This window comes from Eucalyptus grandis, chromosome 1, assembly GCF_016545825.1.
Source record: "Eucalyptus grandis isolate ANBG69807.140 chromosome 1, ASM1654582v1, whole genome shotgun sequence".
In the NCBI taxonomy this organism is placed as follows: Eukaryota; Viridiplantae; Streptophyta; class Magnoliopsida; order Myrtales; family Myrtaceae; genus Eucalyptus; species Eucalyptus grandis.
In genome coordinates this window covers 5,004,766-5,031,963 of record NC_052612.1, presented here as the reverse complement: position 1 = coordinate 5,031,963, position 27,198 = coordinate 5,004,766, and the positions used below count along the sequence as shown (strand labels likewise).

Below are 27,198 nucleotides of genomic sequence, written 5' to 3'. Positions count from 1 at the left end.
TTTTCAACAGAGAGAGAGAGAGAGAGAGAGAGAGAGAGACAGAGAGAGAGAGAGAGAGGATGGCAGGAGGAGCGAAGGGACCGACGTTGGAATTCACGCCAACGTGGGTGCTCGCCGTTGTTTGCACCGTGATAGTCGTCATTTCTCTGGCTGTTGAGCGGTTTCTCCATTATGCCGGCAAGGTGCCTTTTCTTCTCGTTCTTTTCTGCCGAATTGATATATTTGTGCATCGACTATAGCATGTCTGATTACTCCGCATGTCTCTACTGATGAGAATATGTGACCTTCCTCTCTCTCTGATTTGGCAAATGCAGTATCTCAAGAAGCGGAACCAGAAACCACTCTTTGACGCCTTACAGAAAATCAAAGAAGGTTATCCTTAAACACGCATCAATTTTTGTTTCATTTACCATATGTTATAGTTCATTTCACGTGTCCTTATAAACTGAAAAATCATAATTATGTTTCTAAAGCTGTTGAATTTTATGTGCGGATGATCATTCATGGCAGAGCTAATGCTGTTGGGTTTCATATCGCTCCTGCTCGCTGTGTTCCAAGAAAGAATAGACAATATTTGCATTTCAGAAGAGCTCGCGGATAAGTGGCTACCTTGCAAGGAGAGAGCCGCCGACAAGCACAGCAGCACCGCTGCTCATTTCCTGACTAATTTCTTCCCTCCTGGAGGACGCCGCCTTCTCACCGAAGATTCAGCAGCTTCCTCTGACTACTGCAGTGGCAAGGTAACTAAGCTTTCAATATCCCAAATATGCATCTCTCTCTCTCCCTCTCTCTCCTTGTTGAAATATCCCCAGTTTAGACTTTTGGGTTGTACTTATAACAAGGTATCGGAGCCAGATTCTATCCCTTTCGCATGTGTTCCTTTGTCGTGTGCGTTTTCCTTTGTCCTTTCATCATTTTGTTCTCTTTCAATTGGTTTTTCTTTGAGTTCAGAGAGAGAGAGATGGTTTTTAATGTATGTTGATGGTGTATGTACGCACCCCCTTGCCTTGATTGGGCACGAAAAAGAGAAAGTTGCGGGCTTCACCATGAGTAAAGTGAGCTCCCACTTTTTGCAGATTTTCAACAGTTGTGGTGATTACTAGTTTTCAGAAGCTTACTAATCAAACCTTACTCATAAACTCTGTAAAAATCGGGGTTTTTAGAAGCTTGCCAATCACTATTTTAAATGATGAGGTTGTGTTGTCTTTTGGGGGTTTGTGTGGTTTTTCGACTCCTTGGCCAAAATAAGCAGAGGAGAATGAGTGGGAGAGAGGAGAATGAGTGGAGGAGACACTGATAAACCCATTCCTAGCCTGAGATCGTGAGAGAAAATGAGAGGGAGAGGGAGGAAGGTGGATTCATGGCTGCCTGAAATGCCATTGTGGTCAACAAAATGACACTGCGGTATAAGCTGTATCATGTTTTCTGGGGGGCCTCCGCTCATTCTCCTCCGCTTATTTTGGCGGAGGAGTCGAAAAACCACACAAACCTCAAAAGACAACACAATCTCATTGTTTAAAACAGTGATCAGCAAGCTTCTAGAAACCCCAATTTTTGCAGAGTTCATGAGAAAGGTTTGATTATAAGCTTCTAGAAACTAGCAAGGTTTGGAGATCCCATCTACAATGGTTGTGTTTTCCTTTAAAAGTTCATAGACAAGGCTTATACAGTGAGCCATGACTTTGGCTTTTCAAGTATTCTCAGTTACCGTTTTCGTTTCATTTTAAGGTGAGGTTTATTTTTCTAGATTGCTTGGGTGTCTTTTTATTCCCCTTTCACTTTGGCATTTTTTATAATGAACATTTCCGTTTATATATCCCTTTTCATTATTTTTACCCAAGTCAAAGAGCTCATTCGACGTGAAAATTAGAAATTTCTTGTGCCACTGAAAATTATACAGAAACAGCTGTTAGATGTTTTCTCGGTTCTGATGCTGTGACTCCATTCGAGTGAGATTTACATCTGTTTGGAAGGAGATAAAAAAATGTACCTTGAGGATTCAGCCGTGGGGTAAAGTCAGATTGAGTGACGGAATAACGCCACGATTATTGTTTCAGGGGAAGGTGCCGTTGTTGTCTCTCATGGCGCTTCATCATCTGCACATTTTCATCTTCGTGCTGGCCGTTGTGCACGTGGTTTTCTGTGCATTAACGATCCTATGCGGGGGAGCACAGGTAACTTAAAGTCATGCCAGGAGACTTTCTGTGATCTGTCATTGTTGGTCTCTTATCTCTCAAATGTGTCTTCAATCATTTGTCCAAGTGCTTGATCTCATCTCCTGCTTTTTTAGATACGCCTATGGAAGCGATGGGAGGATGCCATTCAGAAGGAGGAGTTTGACCCCGAAGAGGGTAATGTCATTCAATGCAAAAGTAGAAAATTTTTTTGTGGTATATTCTTCTGCACTATATTCCGAGTTTCTAGTCTCAAACATTTCAAAATTTATGTACAGCTTTGCAAACAAAGTTCACAAATGTTCAGGATCACACCTTCATCAGAGGACGTTTTCTTGGCATTGGCAAGAACTTATCTATACTCAGCTGGGTGGTAAGTCTTGAAGGGCTCCTCTTCATCTGCCTTGTTCATGTAACTTACTTTTCACTAGAACTCTTGACTAACAACTGGAGACATCCAGCATTGTGTATTGAAATTTCGATGTGGCATTTGGCTGTCTTCTATTATGTCCAAGTTCATATTCAGGCAATTTTCATGGGCCTCGGCTCATTCTTGACCCATTTTCCTGTTCGCGCAGCAATCCTTTATCAAGCAGTTTTATGGTTCTGTGACCAGGTCGGATTATACCACGCTTCGTTTGGGTTTTATCATGGTACGATATTCCTCTAAACATAAATTTTTAGTCCATAAGCTCCTGTGATGACTATATATGACACGAGGTGATCCTAGTAGAATTTAATACTGGCATTTATTACATTCATTTATATAGGCTCACTGTAGAGGCAATCCGAAATTCAATTTCCACAAGTACATGATACGCGCTCTGGAGGCCGATTTCAAGAAAGTTGTCGGAATAAGGTAAAAGGAAATTGCTTTTTGCTATTTACCTTTCACTTCAAGAAAGAATTTGGGCGTGCACTTTTGCCAAAAGAAAACTTTGTACACGTTTTGGCTAGAAAATAAAAACAGGAGAATATTTTAGCTCGTTCTTCCTCAGGGCATTTACTAAATGATCATCTCCTCGTCGCAGTTGGTATCTTTGGCTATTCGTTGTGGTCTTCTTGCTACTCAATGTTGCTGGTAAGTTGTTTAGTTAGAGCATATAGTTGAGCAGAAGCTGTACTAGTGACATTATTTCCAATTAGTAGAACTGTCTTGGAATAATTTGTGCAGGTTGGCATGCGTACTTCTGGATATCTTTCATCCCGTTGACTGTAAGGAAACGGAGATCCCTAACTCATACGCAGAAGGTTCTCTTATTTAAATGGCTTATTGCTTCTGTGCAGCTTTTGCTGGCGGTCGGAACCAAACTGGAGCATGTGATAACTAGGTTGGCCCAGGACGTTGCCCAGAGGCATATAGCGATTGCAGGGGACTTAGTTGTTCAGCCTTCTGATGACCATTTCTGGTTCCACCGGCCTCGGCTCATTCTTGTCCTGATTCACATCATTCTGTTCCAAAACTCCTTTGAACTGGCTTTCTTGCTCTTCATATTGGTAAGGATAAGTGGGGCTAATTGTCAGTTAAAATTGGAAATTCCCAACGCACAAACAGGACTTCGACTAATGCTCTGCCATTCCACAGATCCGATATAAATTCAAGTACTGCATAATGGGCGAGGTCCATTTTATCATCCCAAGACTTGTCATTGGGTGAGGCTGGAACTAATCTCTTCGATCCAAGCATCTTACAACAACTAGTCTTTGACTCCTGACAGCAAAATTTTGCTTATGTTCTGCAGAGTGTTTGTCCAGCTCCTTTGTAGTTACAGCACACTGCCTCTATACGCAATTGTAACACAGGTTAGAGTTCTGTCATACGACTGTTACATCATTATACATGTGATTTTGGTAAACAATGAGACTGATGTGCTTGTCATTTGTTTGTGTTGCTGTAATTAAGATGGGGACCTCGTTCAAGAAGGCGATATTTGATGAACACATACAACAGGGGCTCGTTGGTTGGGCCCGGCAAGCGAAAAAGAACAATAATTTAAGAAAAACAGCCACTGATGGGTCTAGTGTTCAAACGGGTTCAAAACAGGGATTGGTTGGAGTTGAGCTGACCAAAAATGGCGGAGATCGTATTGCGACGGGAGATGTGGGAGCGTAGGAAATCAAGCAATCTCCATCTCCAACCTCCACAACCTTCTCTGAGACGAAGACATGGAGTTAGTTCTTAATTAACATAACGTTCAGAAACAATCGATTAAGAAGAGCAAGATTGTTATGAACAGTACATCATCATCTGTATGAGTACAGTTATGCTTTTCTTGGAGATGCGGACCCCTAGAGTGCCATAATTTGGCAGAAATGGACACTTAAGTTCCAAAATCAGAGTAAAATGGATTACTTGAGTGCTAATCCAGCTAAAATCTGGTCAAATTGCATACGTAGCATTTTTCCGGCGAAGCGAGTGCAAAATGACATCGTTTTGCACGCTGATGTGGCCAAATAATGCAAAAATGGAGTTGTTTTGGGCTGACGTGGTAAAAAATAATATAAAAATTAATTAATTTCAATTTAAATTTAGTTAAAATATTTAAAAATAATAATTTTAAAATTAAAAAATTTAAAAAAAAAATGTGGGGAGGCGTGCGAGGGCTTAGCCCTCACCACCGCCGGCTCCTCGCCGTCGCCAGAAGGGCCAGCGACGGGGGAGGGTCGGCTGGGGTCACCGGGCCTTGGCTAGGGGCTAGCGACCCCTGTCGACCGACAGGGGGCTTGTGAGCCCTCGCCCTAGATCGGGCAAGGGTTGCAGCGCTCGCCCAGATCCGGCGAGATCAGCGGCCCTCGCTCGGCCAGCCAAGGGCCACCGCTCATTGAGGTGACCCCTGGGCGGTGGCCCTTGGCCCGCCGGGCGAGGGTTGCGACCATCACCCAAATCCATCGGGGGAGGAGGAGGGGAAGTAGTCGGTGGATGAGGAGGAGGAAGAAAAAGGGGGATGGGGAAGGAGGAGGAGGGAGGCAGCCGACGGTGAGGGCTGGGACTACCGAGCCTTGGCCAAGGGCCGGCGGCCGCAACCGACCGCGCGGGAGGGCCTACGTACCCTTGCCCCATGCAGGCCCTCGTCGTCGGCCCTCAACTAGGCTCGGCAGCCTCGGCCGACCCTCCCCCACCTTTGGTGACGGCGGGAAGGCGACGGCAACGAGGGCTCAACCCTCGGCCATCGGCTGCCTTCCTCCTCTGTCGTTTCCTTTTTTTTTTTTAATAAATATAAATTATATTATGATTTTCTTTTTAAATTTAATTTAATTTAATTTTCTATTATATTAAATTCAAATTATGCCAAAACGACGTTGTTTTAGCTGATTTAGGGTTCTATTTTGGCCAACACCCGAAATGACATCGTTTTGGGTGAATTAGAGCTGACTTCGCTCTCGGCGAGCCACCTTGGCGATAAATATTAATATTTAAATGCCACGTATGATTTCCGATTGGTTTCGTCAGAAGTAGCACTCAGGTGTCCCCCTTTTTTTCCCACTTTTCTTCAAATGTGGCACTTAAATTTACTTTTCGTAAGTTATGACACTTAAGTGTCCCTTTGTGTCAAGTTATGACACCTGTAGTGTTTTTTTCCTGCTTTTCCTGTGTCGATTCCTCATCAGTCAGCATAGCGAGATTCTATTGTTGGTCGACCACAAAACTTGAAACTTAAAAAATAACTGGATAAGAGACATTCGGCGGATGGGGTGATGAATATAACGATCATCAGATTTCAAATGACCTAAAAGCGAACCATAATGAAACCATCAGTTGCTCACATTGGGAAAACAACCTGCCCATTACAAATTTGCAGTGTGAACACAATTGATATCATCCTCGAATGTCTTCGGCAACTCGAGCGTGCTGTGGTAATCTGGATTTGAGAAGCACACCAAAATGACATTTGGAGGAATGTGCCGAAAAGATGCTCTTGGCATTAAGTACTACACACCGAATACGATCATGACTAACTTTCAAGGGATTGAACAATGAAATTCACTAGTAAACAGGAGTGTCACAAACCGGAATATTCCAAGGAATAAAGAAACTTGGAAAAAGCTGAAGCCCTGGTCTGGTATTGCTAGCGGACACAGCATACAAGCGTAGTCATATCTTGTCGTAGAGAGATGTGCTAAGTTGCTTGGTATCAGGTAATATGTCCAGGACTGCTTGTTAGATCTCCAAATCCTAAAATTCACATTGACAACATCTAAATTTGTTTGTGCAATATCCCGCCTCTCCTTTTTGAGCTCTCTATAGGTAATAAGTGTTGAGAAGCAAATGGATGTAGAAGTAAAATAATTATTATTCTTATTAAACAATATTACAAATTCTCTATACCATCATACTCTCTCAACTACTCATTGTAGTTGCTCACCCACTCACTTCACAAACCACACACAAACGCAACTCTACACACACCCACTCACTTTCTGTCACCCTACACTTACACTTCACAAGACCCCTACACACACCCGCACACCTCACGTGACACGCCCCGAACCTCAAGCGCGCGCACAACCCTCGGTGGTCGATAGAATTTCGCGATGTTCCCAGAACTCGTTGCCAACCCTTTTTTATTTTATTGCACATGTGGAAGCGAATTAATTAATCCCCTAACAACGACATACATGGGATAGAAAAGCAGGACAACCAATTTCAAATCAAATACACTTTTATAAACACTTCAAGCTCATATAGAAGGTCCATGTCATAAGGAACTACTAAGCCACCTATGCTCTTGACCCTTCCGCTTCAAGTTCCTGGCTATTCACACTAGGGACCTGAAAATGGTTATTCAATAATTAGTGAGATATAAATCTCAGCGAGTTCCACCCCTAAGTCCCGGTTAGTACACCAACTCAACTCGGGGTATCTATCTAGAACTACCCCCACCACAAGCAACAACCAACAGTCAATTCGCATACAACCTTACTTGGAATGCCATACCCTGCACGTTATAATTCAACACGATACACGCAATGCATATGGCCATTAGATGATATATTTCATAATCACATACGAGTCGTATCACAAGCGATCTCACTTGGCCATTGCCACACTTTGCATATTATCGATTTATGCGTGTGCGCCATAAATGATGTGATTCACTCATGCATATAATTAATGCATATAACAATTTCACACATCAATGCATCAATTCAGATTGAGCTATCGATCAATCGACTCAGTCGATTACATGTCATCACTACCATCTCTTAGTCATCTCATTTACTCAATCCCAACGCTGAATTATGGCTCAGCAAGCACGGCCTACTAAATCTTTGGCGGTAATACTGAATTACGACTTAGTGGGCACGACCGATTCCAAATTCAATGGTAATACTGAATTATGGCTTAGTGGGCACAACCTAGATTAGGTGGTAATGCTAAATTACGGCTCAGCGGCACGACCTAGATAATGTGGTAATGCTGAATTACAACTCAGCGGCACAACCGATTCCAAGCTCGGTGGTCATGCTGAATTACGGCTCAGCTGCATAATCGATTACCAATTCGATGGTTATCTTGATCTAATCGACAACAACATACTCAACAACTCTCAAATGCCCCACAATCACTACTCACACTCAAATTGCACAATCTGGTACTCAATTCATGCGGATGCCCATGCATTTACACTTCCATTTACTTCATAAAATCAACACACATTAATTTTAGACATTTTTCACATTGTGGATGAACAATGCACGTGAACAATACTTGTGAATAGTACTCGGTGAAACAGTGCTCATGAACAGTAAATTTGTGAAGAGTGTCGGGTGAACAGCAAATTTGCAGAATTCAATAAATAATAAATTATATTTAGAAATCATTAAAACAATGATTAAATTAAGAAAACCAATCAATTAAGATAAACATACTTAATTAATCACATAAGCACAATTAAGAAAATAAATCAAGATTAAGCTAAACTAATCTAATCCATCCATCTAACCACATATCTTATGGCTAATACAACTTAATTAAATCTTCTAAACTAGAATTAATCTAACTAAACCAACCCTAAGCAAGTTTAGGCACTAATCGAAGGATTATGATCTAAACTCACACGTTAAGCGGGTTGGAGACACCGACGAGGCGGCAACGATGGAGGCAATGCTCTGGGACCTCTATCACGACGATCCAAAGTGGTCCCAAGCTCAACACAACAACCACAGCTTAGACTCCCTCTGAAAACATTGAAAAACAACTCTACCGGAGGAGAAAACAAGTTGAACGGCTTGACCAGAGCTTCGGCGAGGAGGGTGGTTGACAATCGGTGACACCTGGGGCTCTTGGGAGTCTTGTTGGAGGTTGGGATGAGCAAAGGAATGGCTGGAATGGAAGAAAATGGGCTGCAAAGTCGAAATAGGCGAAGTAGGGCGGAACTAGGTGGTTTGACGACCGGTGTCTTCGCATCGCCATATGGAACGGCCGAGCATCGTTCCGGAGCGGTGGGGCTCGTTAAAACAATTTAGATGTCTTCTTCGGGATGGTGGGTAGAGCGTAAGCTAATTCATCAGGGAAGAAAACTTTTAACTCAAATCTTTGACGAAAGGTTAGTTGGAGCATACTTGTTCCAGGTGGTTAGACTGCCATTGGCTTCTGGCCAGTCGGTGGGTCAAATGGTGGCTCAGACCAATGAACGGCTAGGTCCAAAAGGACGGTCTGGATCTTCTGAAGACAACGGTGGGTGGCATGGAGGTTGACTCGTCCGGGAAGCCAACAATTGACTCAAATCTTCATAAGGAGGTCTATTGGAACAGAAACTGGAAGAGAGGGAGAACGAAGGAGAGAGAGCCGAATGAGGGGGGAGAGAGAGTGATGTGAGGGCTTTCAAGGTCTCATTAAAGCCATTGAAGGCTTGCTTCAAGTCCCCATGCATGACATCACATTCTCTCTCTTGCTTTGCCCTTATCCACTAGCTTATAAGGGCAATTTGGTTATTTCACCTTTCACAAATTGCAAATTTGACCTTGGGCTAAAATTGGTGGATGGGCCTAAGGATTGGGCTTGGGCATGAATAGGAATGGACTTGGGAATTGGTTGGGCTTGAAATTGATAAGAATTGGTCCATGGGCTTAGAAGATAAATAGTGGATTTGGGCCCAATGAGCTCATTTGCTTGCTTTAGGCCCACTATGGTGGTTGTCCCACCTTTGGCCTAAGGCCCACGTTGACTTGGCCCGGCCCACGTCCTTATGGGCTCGCTTCCTCGGTCCGAAAATCCCTTTTTCAATTGGTCGGCTTATCTGGCGCTGTCGACTGTCAAAGTAACTTCATCCAAAGTCTATCCCGGACATTCCCGATAATTCGAAGCCCAATCGTTAATTCTCATGCCATGTCAATTTCGTCTAATGCCATTTTGGGTACAACTCAGATTGACAGATGGCCTCGAGGATTCCCTTGTAATCGACTCGTGTCAAATCATGTTCAAGACATCTTGACACATCGACGTCCTTGACTACATGAAATTATAGATGATAGATTCTTATTTCAAAGTACACGATTGCGAGGATTGACATAGGGTCGTTTGTGGATTCGATAATAGTAAATGGAATCACCCATTGTTCCATTATGTTCTGTTCGCGAATCGACTTTTAGTCGTTCTTAGAATCGGCCTACCTATCTACAGGATCATCCTCACGTAAGTCTCATGGTCAAGTCGTTTTCCCATGTCAAGTCCTTTAGTTGTACGAGTTCTGTCCTCATTAGCCTTTCCCCTCAAAGTCAGTATCTCAGGAGTGATCAATTCTGAGTGAGATCAACTAACAATGCATTGACGAAATTCACATTCATTCATCCTTCAAAGGGCTCGAATTTCAGGATGTCATATCACGCACACATCCCCACACACTTTATGTACACACTCCACTCACACAAGACTCACTCCCCCCTATTTATAGGCTACAAAGGCGGTGGAGCCATTAAACAATATGTGATCGAGAAGTGTCTAGATAGAGAGAGAGAAGTCTGGAGGAGTATAAAGAGAGAGATATTTGGAGAAATCCAGAGAGAGAGAGAGAGAGAGAGAGAGAGAGAGAGAGAGAGAGAGAGAGAGAGAGAGAGAGTTGATGCTTTTTCTGACACTCCCCCTCACCGACTACTCTCTCTTAGTCTAGACATTGTGATCATACCATGTTGCCTTCGAAACTCTTTGAATTTTACAACTCCAAGACCTTTGGTGAAGATGTCTGCAACTTGATCATTTGTTTTGGCATACTCCATCTTTATTTCACCTTGTAATACTTTTTCCCGCAAGAAATGATAATGCACTTCTACATGCTTGGTCCTCGCATGGAAAACTGGATTCTCCGCTAAGCTTATGGCTTACATATTATCACAATATATCCGTGTAGATTGATTTATTGGTTGATGAAGATCGTCCATTAGCTGTACCAGCCATGTACTCTCTTGTGTCGCCATTGCTGTTGCTCTATACTCAGCTTCTGTCGTAGATAGTGACACAGTTGCCTATCTTTCGCTACACCATGACACTATTGCTAATCTGAGGCTAAACATATATCCAGTAGTTGATTGTCGAGTGTCACAATCTCCAAAAAAGTCAGCATTGCAATGGCTTACAACTTCACATGATGCTTCTTTTTTATACATAAGCCCAAAATCAAATGTACCATTTACATACCTTAGTATGCGCCTGATTACATCTAAGTGGGGCTTTCGTGGCTTCTCCATGAATCGGCTTGCTACTCCCACTGCAAAGGCAATATCAGGCTGTGTCATGGTTAGGTAAATGAGGCTACCTACCAATTGCCTGTACATAGTTGAGTCTTCCAATTCTCGTCCTTCAATTGCACATAGCTTTACATTTCCATCAATTGGAGTAGATATAGGTTTGCAATCAAAACTCCCAAACTTGTCTAGGAGGTCTCGTGCATACTTCTGCTGACATAGGAATAATCCTTCATTGGTCTTCTTAATCTCAAGCCCCAGGAAATGTTTTAATTCTCCAAGCTCTTTCATTTGAAACTGTACTAAGAGGTTGGTTCTGATTTGGCATATCTCCTCTTCATTATCTCCAGTGACGATTATATCATTCACGTAGATTAGTAGTATTGCAAGCTTGCCATCTTCTGCCTTCACAAACAAGCTCGAGTCTGCTAGGGCTACAGAGTAACCACTTTGTACCGAAAATTCAGCAATCTTTCAGTACCATGCTCTTGGGGCTTGTTTTAAGCCATAGAGGGATTTCTTTAACCTACAAACATAATCTGGATGAATCCTACTTTTGAAACCATCTGGTTGCTCCATGTATATATCTCGATCTAGTTCTCCATGTAAGAAGGCATTCTTCACATCCATTTGCCATAATTTCCACAAGTTGCTTGCTGCAAGTGCTAGTAAGACTCGAACTGTAGTGATCTTTGCTACTAGACTAAAGATCTCATCATAATCTAGGCCATACTTTTGAGAGAATCCTCGAGCAACTAGTTGTGCCTTATATCTTTCTATCGACCCATCTGGTTGAGTTTTAAGTTTATAAACCCATTTGCAAGATATAGGATGTACCTCTTTAGGTCTTGGCACTAAATCCCATGTTTTGTTCTTTCTTAGTGCTCGTATCTCTTCCTCTATAGCTTTCCTTTATTCCCTGCCTTGCGAGGCTTCCTCATATGTGGACGACTCAACTACTCCGACATCTTCGGTCAGCGTCGCATTTGCATATTTGGGATTTGGTCTTCTTTGTCTTGTTGATCTCTTAACTTGAGGTTCCCGTTCTTCAAGTTCTTCCATCTAACTTGGTTGAAGCTCTTCTGTAGTTCTCGAATGTACACCGGTTTGCCATGGGCTCTTTGATTTTTTTGGTGACTGTGCTTTGACTTCTTTTCTTCCAATTACATTATCATTTCCTTCTTCAATTGGCTGGCCCTTATCAATCTTGTCATTTTCTTCCATTCCTTCATGAATCTCTTCTTCAATTTGTTTTGAATTAGGTTGTGATGTCCACCAAGATGATAGTTCATCGAACACCATATTTTTGGAAGTGTAACACCTCCCTATTGTAGGGTCACAACACTTCCATCCTTTTTTTTGATCATCGTAGCCCACGAATATGCAGCGAACTACCTTTTTATCGAACTTATTGCGAAGATGGTTTAGCACGAATGCATAACATACACACCCAAATATTCTAAAGTGACTTACCGTGGGCTTGCGATTCCACAACTTCTCATAAGGTGACATAAAGCCAAGCCTTGCTTGAGGTAGTCTGTTGATCACGTGCGCTTTTGTCTTCATACACTCAGCCCAAAACTTGGGTGGAACATTCTTCGCATGCAACATACTCTTGCATGTCTCCACCAAATGCCGATTCTTTCTTTCGGCAACTCCATTTTGTTGTGGCATATTTGGGTAGGTAAATTGTCAACGTATCTTCCATTCTTGAAGAAATTTTGTAAAGTCATCTGACTTATATTCTTCCCCTTTATCTGTGCGAAGGCATAGTATTTTCTTGCCTACTTCATATTCTACTTTTGCTTTAAACTCCTTAAATTTGTTTAATGCCTCAGATTTTTCTTTCATGAAGTTGACCTAGACGTACCTGGAGAAATCATCGATGAATGTTATCATGTACTTTGATTCTCTGATCGATAGTTGCTTCACTAGTCCAAATAAATCTGAGTGGATAAGCTCTAGAGGCATCTTATCTTTGAATGTAGACTCCTCATATGGAAGCTGATATGCCTTCCCATACTGGTATCCGGCGTAGATGACATCTTCTTGGACTTCCATGTGGGGTATACCTTTTAGCATACCTTTCTTCATCATCACCTTTAATTTATGGTAGCTCACGTGCTTAAGCTGTGCATACCACAAATTGGGCGTTTCACTCATTTGAGTTTTGTCCACGTATGCTGTCTGAGCTGACATCACGTAAACAGACTCTAATCAATGCCCTCCATGATTGGTGTACCAGTAGGTTTCAAGTTGCGGTACACCCTAACGTCTCCAGGACCGAACACAACATAATTGCTTGAGTCTGTAAGTTGTGCCATAGACAATAGATTCTTCTTCATTCTTGGCACATGGTACACATTTTTCAGTTCAACTTGATGCGAACTGAATCAGGGTGTTATCATCGTTTGGCTGACATGGGTAATCGGCAAACTTAAGTTGTCTGTGGTTACGCCTACTTGTCCTCCTTTGTACTCGAACATATTTGATAGCTTGCCTTGATCTTCGGTCATGTGATTTGAGCACCCCGAATCAACTATCCAATCTTTATCATAATCAATCAATTTATCACTTACTGTGATGAGGGCCATCGCATCTTCTAACTCTATGATGGAGGAGCTTGCAAGCTCTTCTTGTTCCTCCACTACAAAGGATGCTTGGAATTCCCACTCTTCTTCGCTATCATTTTCCTTAGATGCCACAACATTTCCTTAAACTCTTTTTAATTGGCAATCCCTAGCAAAGTGACCTACTTTGCCACACGTGTAACACTGTCCATTATGCCTTCTATTCTTCTTTTCTTCATTGTCGTCCTTATTACAGTTTTGACTAGGGGTGAGCGGTTCCCGGTTCCTTACAGGTTCCGCTTGAAACCTGGAACCTATCCTTGGGTACAGGTTCCTCATTTTTTGGAACCTGGAACCTACCATTGGGTACAGGTTCCTCATTTTTTGGAACCTGGAACCTACCTGTCAGAACTAAGAACCTAGAACCTACCCTGTCATAGGTTCCGAGGTCGGCTCCAGGTTCCAACAGGTTTTTTTTTTTTCTTTTTTAGTTTAAAAAAAATGGAAATGAATGCAGCAACAATAAACAAAATTGTCATTCATCAAAGAAAATACAACACGAACACAATCTATAATACTCATGAGCATTTAATAGTCTAGAATGTGAACTATTTTTCTTTTGCAAAGTCTAGCGGTTCACTTCACAAAGGTATTAAATTAAAACACTGATCACTTCCTAAATTATGAGCTACAATGGATTTACCTCAAAACCGTCATACCAAGCTGCTCCATTCGTAATTCCTCCAAATTCTTTACTCAATGACATGTTACGGTGAGAGCGACTATATATACTTGCCATGAACCAAAAGGCTTCATCATTAGGGCTGGCAAAGTAATGTCTCTTGCAATTTAGGATTGCCAATAGTCATTAAGAATATAGGATAGGAAAGCAAAAGTATAATTACTGCAGTAATTTATGAAAAGTTATAAACAACAAATCAAGTGGGCCAATAAAAGATCACATGTAAACTTCAATTAATGTGCAGCACCTTTCTATATTCTGCTGTCCCTCTAAAACTAAATGATTTCAACTTTTTCGTCACTATGAAAGGATCACTTAACTTAACATAGGAGTAATATAGAAAAAGGTTTGGGACACGCTGCAAACTAGAGATCAAAGCAGATCTTTGATATGCATATTAGCTGGAGATTTAATTCACGAACATAGAGAAAGAACAACCGATCAATGAAAAAGTAATGCCTAGTACATCTAGCAAATAACATGCAGGACATCATAGATCAAAGTGACAATAGGCTTTGCACGCAGGATGGGAAATCAAGCAAATTATCAAGATAAGTGGCCCACGAATTCACCATATGAATCGGAATGTTAGATGATCACCGCTTGTCCTCCATTCCATCCCATGGATAATTTGCAACTAGGGCAGCCTGAGAAATTATAAGAGGATGCACATTGTTACATTCATTGTTCAAATGATTCTTCATATTTAAAATTTTAATCACATTACACATGGGAGGCAAAGGGGGGTGATAAACAAGTGTAAATCATGCTTCAATAAACAAGTATATAATCATGCGTTGTCATCAAAGGCCCTGCCGGCATGACATGATCTAGCACAAAAAAAAGAATAGCTAAATTTAGTACCCCATGCAAGGAAGTAAATGCTGTGAAATGAATCTCGCTCAACCATTTCATAATTGCCCTTGTTTTTGGCTGTCGTGAACTTATGTCTCCATCCGTTGGAAAGAACTGTCCCTTTCATGAAATACATACATCGTAAGATAAAGAAAGACAACATACATGATAAGATATTCTCCACTAGAAAAGATGAAGAAAAAGGAGAACAATTGTTAAATTCCACCGCGACTCTTGAAACAGATCTTAAATTAATGCAAGCCATCAAAGTTGGAATCAATTGCAAGACCCAAAGACTTGTTCCATTATTGGGCAATAGATGAAGGAAGCGATTATTAACATTATTTGACAATGAGAACAAAACATTGAAGAAAAAATCATTAGAAATGAGCCTTGATATAAAGCATGGCAATAGTTGATGAAAGAAAAGACACCTATGAAAATGTCAGATTAAGAGTTATCATTCAGAAAATGTGAAAAAAGCAATACCCGAGCATGTTAGGGAAAGCTCCAGACTTACAATATTAAGCTTTTCACTATATCCTCCTAGGAAACAACTCTCCCTTCTTGCAAAGGCTTACTGTCTTCTTTAAAATTATAGGAACAAATCTTCATGATGACAAAAATATGTTGGCTGGCCCTACTAGCATCTCCCCTGTTTTATGTTAATACAAAATTAAAGGAAATCAACCTTAAGTTGACAAAAATAAGTGATTGCGATCATCTAACAACATGGGCTGCACCAGTAGAAGCATAGAAACAACCACCATGACAACCCATTCCAATAAAAGAAGAGAACAAGAAGGAACATATTACCCAAGTTTGTAAGGGCGGGGTCCAGAAGGGGGCGAGCATTGTCCAGCGGCGGGGTGAGAGCGTCGTCCAGCGGTGGTGCGAGCGGGATGTGATTAGCGTCAACGGAAGTAAGGGCGGGGCACGTCATCAGGGGGCGAGCATCGTCCAGCGAGGGGACGAGTGGCGTTCAGCGGTGGGACGAGATGATCGGTGACCAGCGGTGGGACAAGGCGAGTGGTGTTGAGGGCGAGCTTTTGGGGGCGAGCGGTGTCTAGCAGTGGGACGAGCGGCTACCAGCGGCGAGACGAGGCGAGCGTCGTCGAGGGCAAGCATTTGGGGGCGAGCGGCAAGCGATGGGATGAGGTGAGCAGCGTCGCGGAGGATGAGCGGTGACCGGCGACCAGAGGCGGGACGAGGTGAGCGGCGTCAAGGGCGAGCGTCTAGGGGCTACCAGAGTCTAGCGGAGGACAAGAGGCGATGGGTGACCAGCGGCGGGACGAGGCGAGTGGTGTCAAGGGTGAGCATCTAGGGGCGAGCGGCGTCCAGCAGAAGGACGAGTGGCATCCATCGGAGGGACGAGCGGTGACTGGCCACCAGTGGCGTCCAGTAGAGGGATGAGGCAAGCGGCATCGAGGACAGAGGTTGAGTAGAGAACGAGAGAAGGGTAAACGATTGAAGTGTGAACACTGAAGAGGGCTTTTACTTTTTAGGTTTAGTATGGGAACCCTAATTGGTTCTGGTTCCCAGAAAAAGGGAACCGGAATCGGAACCGGCCTCCCTAGAACCGGGAACCGAATCGGACCTTGCGGTTCGGTTCTCCGGTTCTCGGTTCTACCTGGGAACCACGCTCACCCCTAGTTTCGACAAGCTCCCCCTGGCTGAGGTCCAATTCATTCTATTCGCTTTTGTCATTCTCCATGACTTTTCCATCGTTTGCCATCTCTTGCACCTGCTCTATTTCTATTATGGCCCTTGAACCTTCTTTTGTTACTAAAGAGAGCACTTTCATCCTCCTTAATTGTAACCTTAGAAATTTGTTTATCTAAGGCTTCTTGGTTTGCCAATATATTCTCCAACTCTATTAGAGTTGGCTCATTTGCCCATCCACAGGTGGCCGTAACAATACCATTATATTATGACCTTAACCAGTGAATTATTATTCTTCTCATTCTTATCTCAGAGATGGCATTCTTAGGATCTAAGTTTGAAATTTCTTCGTAAATAGATTTAACTTTAGAAAAGTATTGGACTCACCATCATACTTTGTTGCGAGATTGAGAGGAGCTCGTTCTCCAGGCATGTAACTTGGCATCATTTGTCCTCGCAAACAATGTCGCCAAGTTATCCTAGGCCTCCTTCAGGGTCGTCGCACTCTTTATGTGTTGCAATAATTCATCTTCAACAGTCACGGCAAGAATGTAAAGAGCCTTGCCTGATTTTATATTCCATTGTCTTAATTTGCTCTCATTTGTGGGTGGGGTGGTGTTGCTCCCGCCAACAATATCCCACAAATCTTGACCTAGCAAGTAATATTGTATGTGGGTACTCCAATTATTATAATTTGAGTTGTTGAGCTTCTCAATGCCACTTACCGAACTTGAGAAATCCGCCATCGTGACTTGAGTATAATGCCCCGCACTATACCAAGTAAGCCTGGTCCCAAACCAACAGACTTCACAATCCCAGATTGTGCACTGGCAGAACTTCGATATACTCCGTTCCTTGGCTCGACGAACCTGATCGCTTACTCACTTACAATGGTCCCCGACCACTGTCTTTGCACGGCCTCTGACAATCTGCTCTGATACCAGTTGTTGAGAAGCAAATGTATGTAGAAGTAAAATAATTATTATTCTTATTAAACAATATTACAAACTCTCTATATCATCACACTCTCACAACTACTCATTGTAGTTGCTCACCCACTCACTTCACAAACCACACACGAACACAACTCTGCACACACCCACTCACTTCTTGTCACCCTACACTTACACTTCACAAGACCCCTACACACACCCACACACCTCATGTACACACCCCCACACACTTTACGTACACACTCCACACACACTCACACAAGACTTACTTCCCCCTATTTATAGGCTGCAAAGTCGGAGGAGTCATTAAATAATTATGTGATCAAGAAAAGTCTGGATAGAGAGAGAGAAGTCTAGAGGGGTATAGAGAGAGAGATATCTGGAGAAATCTAGAGAGAGAGAGAGAGTCGGTGCTTTTTCTGACAATAAGTCATTTTCAATTGGCCAATTATTTTTGGTGATAGAAAGAGTCATCTTAATATTTTCCAAATCGTTTGTTTTCCGCGAAACAAATGGAGATTAAATTTTTCTCCAATCTAGCAATACATGTTTTCGCCAAAGCCATTTCTTTCAATTGTTAGAGAGAGAAAAAGAAAAAAAAAACACTCATTCACGCTTCGAAACGATGTATTAATGCAAAAGGGAGTAGGGACGCCCCCGGAGCACCCTAGGCCTCTAAATGAACTAAATTAAGAATCTGAAACCTGCTGTTCAGCACATAAACATATCCGAATGAGCATATGAACACCGGATTTTCGAGACCACCCACTTCGGGATGCATCGAGAAACCATCAGCTGCTCCACGACACACCGAACCAACCACGGTTTCATCATGGATGGATGTGAGCCGAGGAGTCCTTCAAGGAACCAAGGCTGCCGAAATTATTTCAAATGCTTATGCTGCGCAGATGTGATGCAATATTGCCGTTGTTGACATCTAAATTTTGACAACCCGATAATCCGTTTACTGCATAGAAAATTAGGAATTAATTTTTAAGCTCTAAAAAATGGAATTAAATGGCATAGCATATAGTTTTAGAAGCATTTTTTATAATTGCACTTGCATTGGACCAGTGACGGATGAGTTATAATTGATTGTTCTGAGCTTTAATTTGATGAATTGGATTAAGCCCATAGAGAGAGTAAATTGGCCCAAGCCGGTTATTCTCTAAAGACCGAAAATTGGCTTAGGAGGAATGGCGATTTGAAATTTTCGGAAATGATTTGTATTATTCTTCCAATATTCAATAAATCTTTTATATATTCATGTAATATATACATTGAATGATATATTTCACAATAAATTGGAAGGTTTATGATGAAATATTGAAAAAAATGAAAGAGAATGATGCACGTAGAGGCGTATATTTGGGGTAATATATCATCAATGTACGTGAGCATGAAAGAGTTGATATATGCAATATGCGAATTTATTCTCTTTCCTTGAAGAGCTTAGCCCCTTTCTCGGCCATATAAGGAGGCCACACGATTTAATACACGGCCAGAAAAAAAGAGAGAAAAATTTTCTGTTCTTCCTGCAGGTTCTGAAGGTACATTTTCTGTTCTTCCTGCAGGTTCTGAAGGTACAAGGAGAAAACTCGTTCACCACATTGGAGACTACGCCAAAAAGGGACTCATACGCTGCCAGAGAAGAATCCACACTTTGAAGATGATCACGTCCCCACTTGGTTCCCTATGACGATTCCATCTGCTCATCTCCCTAGACTTCATCTTATCTAGAACACACCACGTTGATCTCGACATCTCTACCGAGGTGACTTGCAGGAATCTCTAGTTGCGTCCCCAGCTTAGCAGCTTCATCGCGCAAAGCTAGCGCTCAACTGTGCATCGACTGGTCCTTCGCCGTGTTCAAACAGGTCCGCAGATTCCTTTGCAAACTCCAGTCTTTTTCCAATTCAATTTGCAGCATCCCGTAAGTTCTAGCGATCGTCCTATCCACGCTGCTCCCTTGCGACGACCACGACTGCAATATGTACTGTCCGTAAGCTGAGCCCATCGTTGCGCAGCCCGTGACCCGCAACCATGCTAGCTGCTTGCTGCCATCTGAGCCACCTGTGGAGTTTGACGATGAGCTGCTGTCCAAACCACCGTTGGCCACTTGCGTCGTCAATCACTGCTTGCAAGCCGGCCATTGACAAATTCGAATTTGAAAGCGTATCCACAAATTAGGTAAAACTCTCAACTGAATTCGATTTAAATATCATATTGCATGGATTGATGAGATTAATATCTAATTTAATCCTTTTGTGTTAGTATCTTATCTATTAGGGTGTCTTTCCTAATTTGCAAGCACATATAAACTTTGATTTTATTTATAAGGTTTTAAATGGAATCATTGATTATGGGAATCTATAAAATTGATATTTTGATTTTTAAGGCTTAAGATCAATTTATCGATTTTATTTGTGAAATTTTAAGTCTTAGTTATCGTTTCCAATCAATCGATGGGCATATCATGTAGGTTAGAATTGATTCCTAAGTTAAGAGGGATTTAGGTTAGTCTATTTTCTAATTTAGAATAGATTATATATCACTTTAAGTAGATTTTTATTATTAGCAATTTTTAATTACGAATTTCAATAAAAATACAAAAATATCATGTCTATGTCACATAGAATTAGGTTCACAAAATGCATGTCATTTAGTGATTATTGCTAGGTAGGTCCATTTAAGTAAAAATTGTCCTTCATTAGAATTAGTTCATTTGGCTAAAATGCATTGTCCGTAGATTGGATTTCATTAAATAAGGTAAACTTCTAAAAAAGATTGAGTAACTGTTGTTAATTAGAAATTATATCTAGAGCCGTTGATGTGAATTCTGAGTTAACATTGTAAATGTTTTTATTGCTAAGGTAAATCTCATAGTTTATTTATTACTTTCTTGAGTGTTAAATTGGTGATTTGTGCATTTGTATGATCATCTCACATGTTTATGTTAGGAAAGTAAATTAAAATCAATTCAAACTATATGCAAAACTTTTTTTTTGGAATAAAAGAGAGAAGGTGAGACATCCCGAAATTTGACCCCGTCTTGAATATATGAAATGATTGTTTCGTTGACGCGCTTATGATTAATTTACTTGGAAGTGATTATTCTCGAGTTAACTAATCTATTAGGTGATGTTGTCAAGGATATAAACGCGGCAAACTAGAGATTCAATTGGAAATCGACCACTCAACCATAATAATCGGCAAGGGTCAATACGAGACCATTATAATCGAATTGTTATCGGATATATAAATTGATTTGATGGAATTGTGTAGTCGAATTGCAAGTGGTTTCGCACGATTGTGATATTCATGTCGAACGGCTATAACTTGATTTTCTATTGATATTATATTTGGGATACGTAATTGAAACTACTCAATTTTATGACAACCAAGAGTCATCTACGATTCAAAAATATACGAATGTGGATTGAAAATTATTGACCACAAATCAAATATGCTAAAATCCCTAAAAGCATTTAATAGGTTAGGTCGTATTAAAATGGCGTTCGGTCGATTTTAACAACGAAATTGAATTTAGTTTTGAGAATCGGACGTTCGAGGGTGTCACGATTCATTTATAGGACGTCGTCTCATTTTTTGGCGAATTTTCGTCAAGTCCGAAATTTTTCGAAAAAATCGAGTTTGGACAAAAAGAAAAGAATAAGGGAAATTCGGATGGCTGAAGAAGGGCATATTTTTCCACTCCAAAATGGTTTAATTTGTGAGAAATGAAGGCTAATTTGTGATTGGAGGAGCACCTAACTTAGGGGCCGAAGACTTTGGTGACATTGTGATGATGAGGGAGATATTTAGCTAGGCATTTGATTGGTTAATGCATTGACTTCATGGTTTTCCCTCTCTCTCTCCCATCTCTTTCCTCCCTATCTCTCACGTTCAGCCCCCATCACCTACAGAACAGCCCCCATTTCCCTCAGCTTCTCCCTCACGTCTCATTCTCTTTCACCTCAACTCACGCTAGCAGCCTCATCCCTTTTCCCCTTCACGTTTTCTCCATTTTCCCTCCATTTTCTTTTTTGCCGTTGCCCCATCTTTCATCCCCATAGCCGCACAACACCACCCCCATCACTTCACACTTAGCTCACCTTCACCACCAACAACATGTTGGAGAAAACTTTTTGAGCGTTTTGAAGTTGACAAAACATTTCCATCAGTTTAGTCTGAAGACTTACTGACTCTTCTATCAAAGTCTGAAGACCTTCAGACTACTAGACTATGATGAGACTTACGTGCCAGTAGCAAGGTTAGAAGCAATTAGATTATTACTTGCTTTTGCTTGTCATAAGAATTTCAGATTATTCCAAATGAACATCAAAAGTGCTTTCCTAAATGGATTTATCCAAGAGGAAATCTATGTGGAACAACCACTCGGTTTTGAAGACCCAAGGAAACTAGACTCTGTATTAAGACGGAAAAATGCTCTATATGGTTGCACCTTGAGCTTGATACGACATACTAAGTAAGTTTTTAATTCAAAATGGCTTTGTCAAAGGTAAAGTAGATACTACATTGTTTATTAAAAGAGAAAACAAAAGTTTTTTACTTGTTCAAATTTATGTTGATGATATTATTTTTGGATTTTCTAATGAAAATCTGTGCAAGAAATTCTCTAAGTCTATGCAGGATGAATTTGAAATGAGCATGATAGGTGAACTAACTTTCTTTCTTGGGCTTCAAGTGAAACAACTTAAGGAGGGAACCTTTATTCATTAAGAAAAATATGCTAAAGAATTTGTCAAAAAGTTTGGACTGGAGAATTGTAAGACTGATATACCAATGTCAAGTTCTTTGAAGCTGGACAAAGATGAAGAAGGAAAGAAAGTTGACCAGAAGCTATATATGAGCATTATTGGTTCACTTCTTTATCTTACTACTTCTAGACCTGACATTTTATTTAGTGTTTATATTTGTGCCAGATTTCAATCAGACCCTAAAGAATCTCATTTAAGTGCTGCAAAACGTATTATCAAATATATTGCCTCAACTTCAAATTTAGGTCTTTGGTATCCTAAGAAGGAGACTTCACTCTTCTTGGATACTTAGACGTAGATCTAGCAGGATGCAGAGTTGATAGAAAGAGTACCTCGGGCACCTATCAACTACTTGGAAACAGGATAGTGTCTTCGTTTTCAAGGAAGCAAAGTACCGTAACTCTTTCTATGGCAGAAACAGAATATGTAGCTCTTGGAAGTTGTTATTCACAAATTCTATGGATAAAACAACAGCTAAAGAGACTTTGGAATTGAAGATTCATTCACTAAGATCAAATGTGACAACACCAGCGCAGTTAATCTCACCAAGAATCCGATTCTTCACTCAAGAGCAAAACATATAGAGATTCCACATCATTTCATTAGAGATCATGTTCAAAATGAAGAAGTTTTGATTCAGTTTATTGATCCAAAGAATCAACTGGCGGATATATTCACAAAGCCTTTGGAGAAAAATCAATTTGAAGTTATTCGTTCCAGACTCAATGTCTTAAAGTCTGAGGAAGTTCAGACTCAGGATTGAAAGTCTAAAGTTACTCAGACTCAGACGATCAAGATTTACGACTGTAAGTTACTTTTATTTTAGAAAATTATCTCTCGGATCAAATCTCGAAAAGGTACGATCATCTATCCGTAGTTGATTGATGTTATTTCCTAGTTTCCGTGATTATTGCAATCTTTCCTTTTCGAAAAAGAAGTCATTTTTGAAATGACAATTATCTAATTTTTGAAAAGACTGTTATTTTTTAAAAGACATTTTTATATTTCCTTTTACGGCGTTCCATATGCCTCGCACAGATCTTCGTTTTACCGTTGGATCTTCTTCATTTTACTCACAAAAACCCTAAGAGAGCATAGATCCTCCACTTCTGTCTTCTTCTCTTGTTTAATCCTTGAAAAGTTTTCATCTTTCTTGCGAAACAAGCTTGGAATCTCTCGAAGACTGTGAAAAAAATGTCGTCCCAAAGAAAGTCTTCGAGGATCGCGAACATGGGACCACAAAAAATACGTGAGGAACCTACGCATTTTGATCTCACCGAGGAAGAAGAATCTCCTAGACAGCGGTAGAGCCCACAACATTCTCGGTAGCGTCCATCTCCTCCATCTAGATCTCAGAATATTGAACATCGAGAAGTGGAAGAAATAATCGAAGATGAAGAACTTGTAAGAACTCAAAACCCGCTTTTACTTTTAAATTTTACCGTGCTTTCAAGAGGGGTGGTACTCCTTTGAACTACATAGATGAATTTTTGAAAGACGAGGGTATCGAAATGAAACCTACTTTTTACGTACAATGAAATGATTGGGAATTGCCCCTGTGAGGTCAGCAGAAGAAGCATTTGCAAATATCCCAAGCGATCCACGTGTTGGAGGGCTGACTTAACCTGATGGGAACGATGATGATAGGATGTACACTCAATTTAAACCTAGAATGAGTGTTGCGGCGAAAATCTGAAGCAAGAGGACAGATCTGTTTCGTTCGGAGGAACACAAGCAACTGTACTCTAAGTTGCTAAAGCGTGGAGTGATTAACCCTAGAAGCCTGGATTTTGATTTTCTTGATTTTTTTGAATGTCAAGTTGAGAGAGAAATTCAATCTTCTTCAACTGGAACGGTTTTGTTATGAATCGACAAAGGCTCATGCTGAACTCACTACTTATTTCTATTCGAATCTAAGTTTCTTGGATGCGAATAGATTCTCTTTTAGTGTTCGAGATCAAGACTATGTGGTTGACATGAATATATTGGCTGATGTGATTGGGGTTAAAAGAGGGAGATATCAACCAATCAGTATGTCTATTGGTCGAGCGACGATAGAGCTTGTTTAGGATAGAATGACGGAAGGAAATATTTCATATTCAAGGATGAATGCATCCAACATCTTGCTTCACAAGATAGTGATCAACTGTCTCAGACCAAAATCAACTTCAAAGACTAACGTTTCAAACTCGGAGGCAAAGCTGATGTATGTCATCAATGCTGGCAAAAAGTTCTCTCTTCCGCACACTATTATGTTCCACATGGACAGAACGATGGTGAAGGACAAGGGTCAACTTCCTTACTCAGCACTTGTGACCAAGTTATTTAGACATTTGAACATTCAACCTCCCCGGATTCTTTGTATTCGAACATGCGATCAAATGATGGTGGGATTGAAGATGGTCTCTAAAATGCATATGAAGGAACTTAACAAGACTTTGGAGCAATTCATGGTTAAAACCTCTGTCAAGACTCACCCAGTCTCTTCGGATGCAAAGCATAAAGGGAAGGAGCCCATGGTTGCTCCATCCAAGAAAAGAAAATCACTCATCTTGGAAGATAAAGAGAATGAGGATGATATCACCATTTCTGCTCTTGCATTGAAGAACTTAAGTCGTTCTGTTCTAGAGACAAAGGAGAGATAGGAACAAGAGAAGGCCAAGATCGAACAGAAGACTAGAGAGAGAATCATTGGAGAAAGAAGTACATGAGGAAAGGATTGAGGAAGAAGAAGAAGAAGAGGTAAGAGAAGAACAAGAAGAAGCTGAGCATGAGGAGTACTTCTCATCGCCTGAAGGCATTGAAATAGGGGGAGATCCTGAGAAAAAAGGAATGTCCTCAATTGCTACCACCAGTGAAGGAGTAAGTCGTTCTCCCACAGATCAAGGGGACATCTATACCTCTCAATTTCCTGAGAAAGGACATGGGGTTTCATCGCCCAATTTGCATGATCATGCTGACTTGCCATCATTTGTCAATACACCATCTGATCGAGCAGAAGCCAGTACTTAGACTGACAATTCAATAGACTTTCACAGAGTGCTTGATGTTCTCTTGGAGATGTGAGACCAAATTTATGCTTTGGGATGCGAAGTACAGAACTTGCAAAATGCAGGATAAGCCTTTTCAGTTTCTTTGCATGATCAACTCCATGCTCTTGCTCTTCAAGTTCAAGCAAATGCCAAGGGTGAAGATGTGGCTCAGCTGAAAGATGATTTGAAAAAGCTGGAAGGGATTGTCCAGTCAATGGGAGATTTCCAGCTTGTTTGTGTTCCCAAGCAATCATAATTCCATTATCTTTTCATCTCTACCTTTTTAATGCTGAAAAGGGGGAGAGATGTGGTGCAGATTTGAGATTTAAACTTTTGTGACTCTTGACTTTTGTGACTTTTGTGTTTGATTGACTTTACTTTTGTGTTTGGCTGTATGGATTTGGACTGGATTTGGATTTGACTGTTTAAACGTTTGCTTTTCTTAAGCACTACTAGTATTTCATGGCAAAGATAGTTGCTCATTTAAAGGACTAGCCTACTTTCTATGGATATAGATTTTAGTGTTATATTTGCTAAGCCAATTATCTTTTGTGAAATATCTATGTTTGCTTGAGTACCGTTATGCAGAAAGTTTTGTCACCATAAAAAGGGGAGATTATTGGAGAAAATTTCATTGAGTGTTTTGAAGTTGACAAAACATTTCCATCAGTCTAGTCTGAAGACTTGTAGACTCTTCCATCAAAGTTTGAAGACCTCCGGATTGCTAGACTCAAGACCCAAAGTCTATCATCATTGATAGTTTCTAGACCGTTGAAGAAGGCTAATCCAGAACTGAGTGTTTCATTAAGGATTTGATTTTATCGACTGAAGAAGATCTCTTGGCTGGATAGAGCATGTCGGAATCCATTATTCAAATTGAGATTGATTCAGGGATTTTGGATTTGTTGATTGGCAAAGTATACTTGGAATGTTCTACTTATGGAAACCTAGATCCTGATTGTATGGGTGAGCATGATTGGTGGACTATCATCATATTCCTTAAATAATTCGAAATCTTCCTAATTGATTTTGTCCAACGGGTAGATTGGAAGAACTCCTTTGGTAAGTGCCAATAGGTGTGATGGCATGAAGGAGTATGTAAGGAAGATGTTACAATTGTTCGAGTGTGTGCGCGACAGAAGAATTCCAGAGTCTGAAGCTCCTTGTTCTTAGTTAATTCAATTGTTGAACGAAATTTTGTACTCAAAAGAGAGTTTATATCTTCGTGAGACCTTGAGGAAGTTTAGCAGAGTCTCTACACTATGGAATCAAGGAAGAGCTTTACTGTAACAACTCTTTTTATTCATAGTGAAATCTAGATAGTGGGCTGTCAGTGCGGAAGAGTGGACGTAGGCTTGGATTAAGCCGAACCACTATAAACCATGTGTTCTTATTCTCTTCCTTACGCTCTTTTACTTTGATTGTAACTCAATTTGCTTACAAGAATCTAATTTCCTTTTCATAATCCATTGTTGATTATTGTTGTATACTTCTATCGGGAAATTTGTTTTTGCACCTATTCACCCTCCTCTAGGTGCTAGTACTAGCTTTCACACAACACTCCAGCACCACACGTCCCACTGCTTGCATGTAGCCACCACCCCCACGTTTGCTTCTTCTCACGCCCAGCTCACTCATCCATCACTCACCATCCGCTCGTCTAGCACCCGCCACCGAACAGCCTTCATGCCCATCCAGCAACCACCTCTTTAGCCCAAGCCAAGCTGAGACCAACCTTCCACCTAAC

General features: G+C 41.0%; 1 protein-coding gene and 1 pseudogene across 1 annotated transcript; both read left to right on the top strand.

Annotated features, from left to right (window-relative positions):
* Positions 1–4,538, top strand: LOC104453860 (MLO-like protein 1). The gene is made up of 14 exons (XM_039310572.1): positions 1–182; positions 315–372; positions 511–740; positions 2,058–2,174; positions 2,291–2,351; positions 2,453–2,547; positions 2,753–2,827; positions 2,945–3,033; positions 3,206–3,255; positions 3,349–3,389; positions 3,462–3,671; positions 3,760–3,827; positions 3,917–3,977; positions 4,078–4,538. The coding sequence occupies exons 1-14, from the start codon at positions 60–62 to the stop codon at positions 4,285–4,287; spliced, it is 1,488 nt and encodes a 495-aa protein (XP_039166506.1). The 5' UTR covers positions 1–59; the 3' UTR covers positions 4,288–4,538.
* Positions 4,539–16,295: 11,757 nt separating this feature from the next.
* The window catches only part of LOC104451866, a 12,364-nt pseudogene continuing 1,461 nt past the window's right edge, over positions 16,296–27,198 (top strand).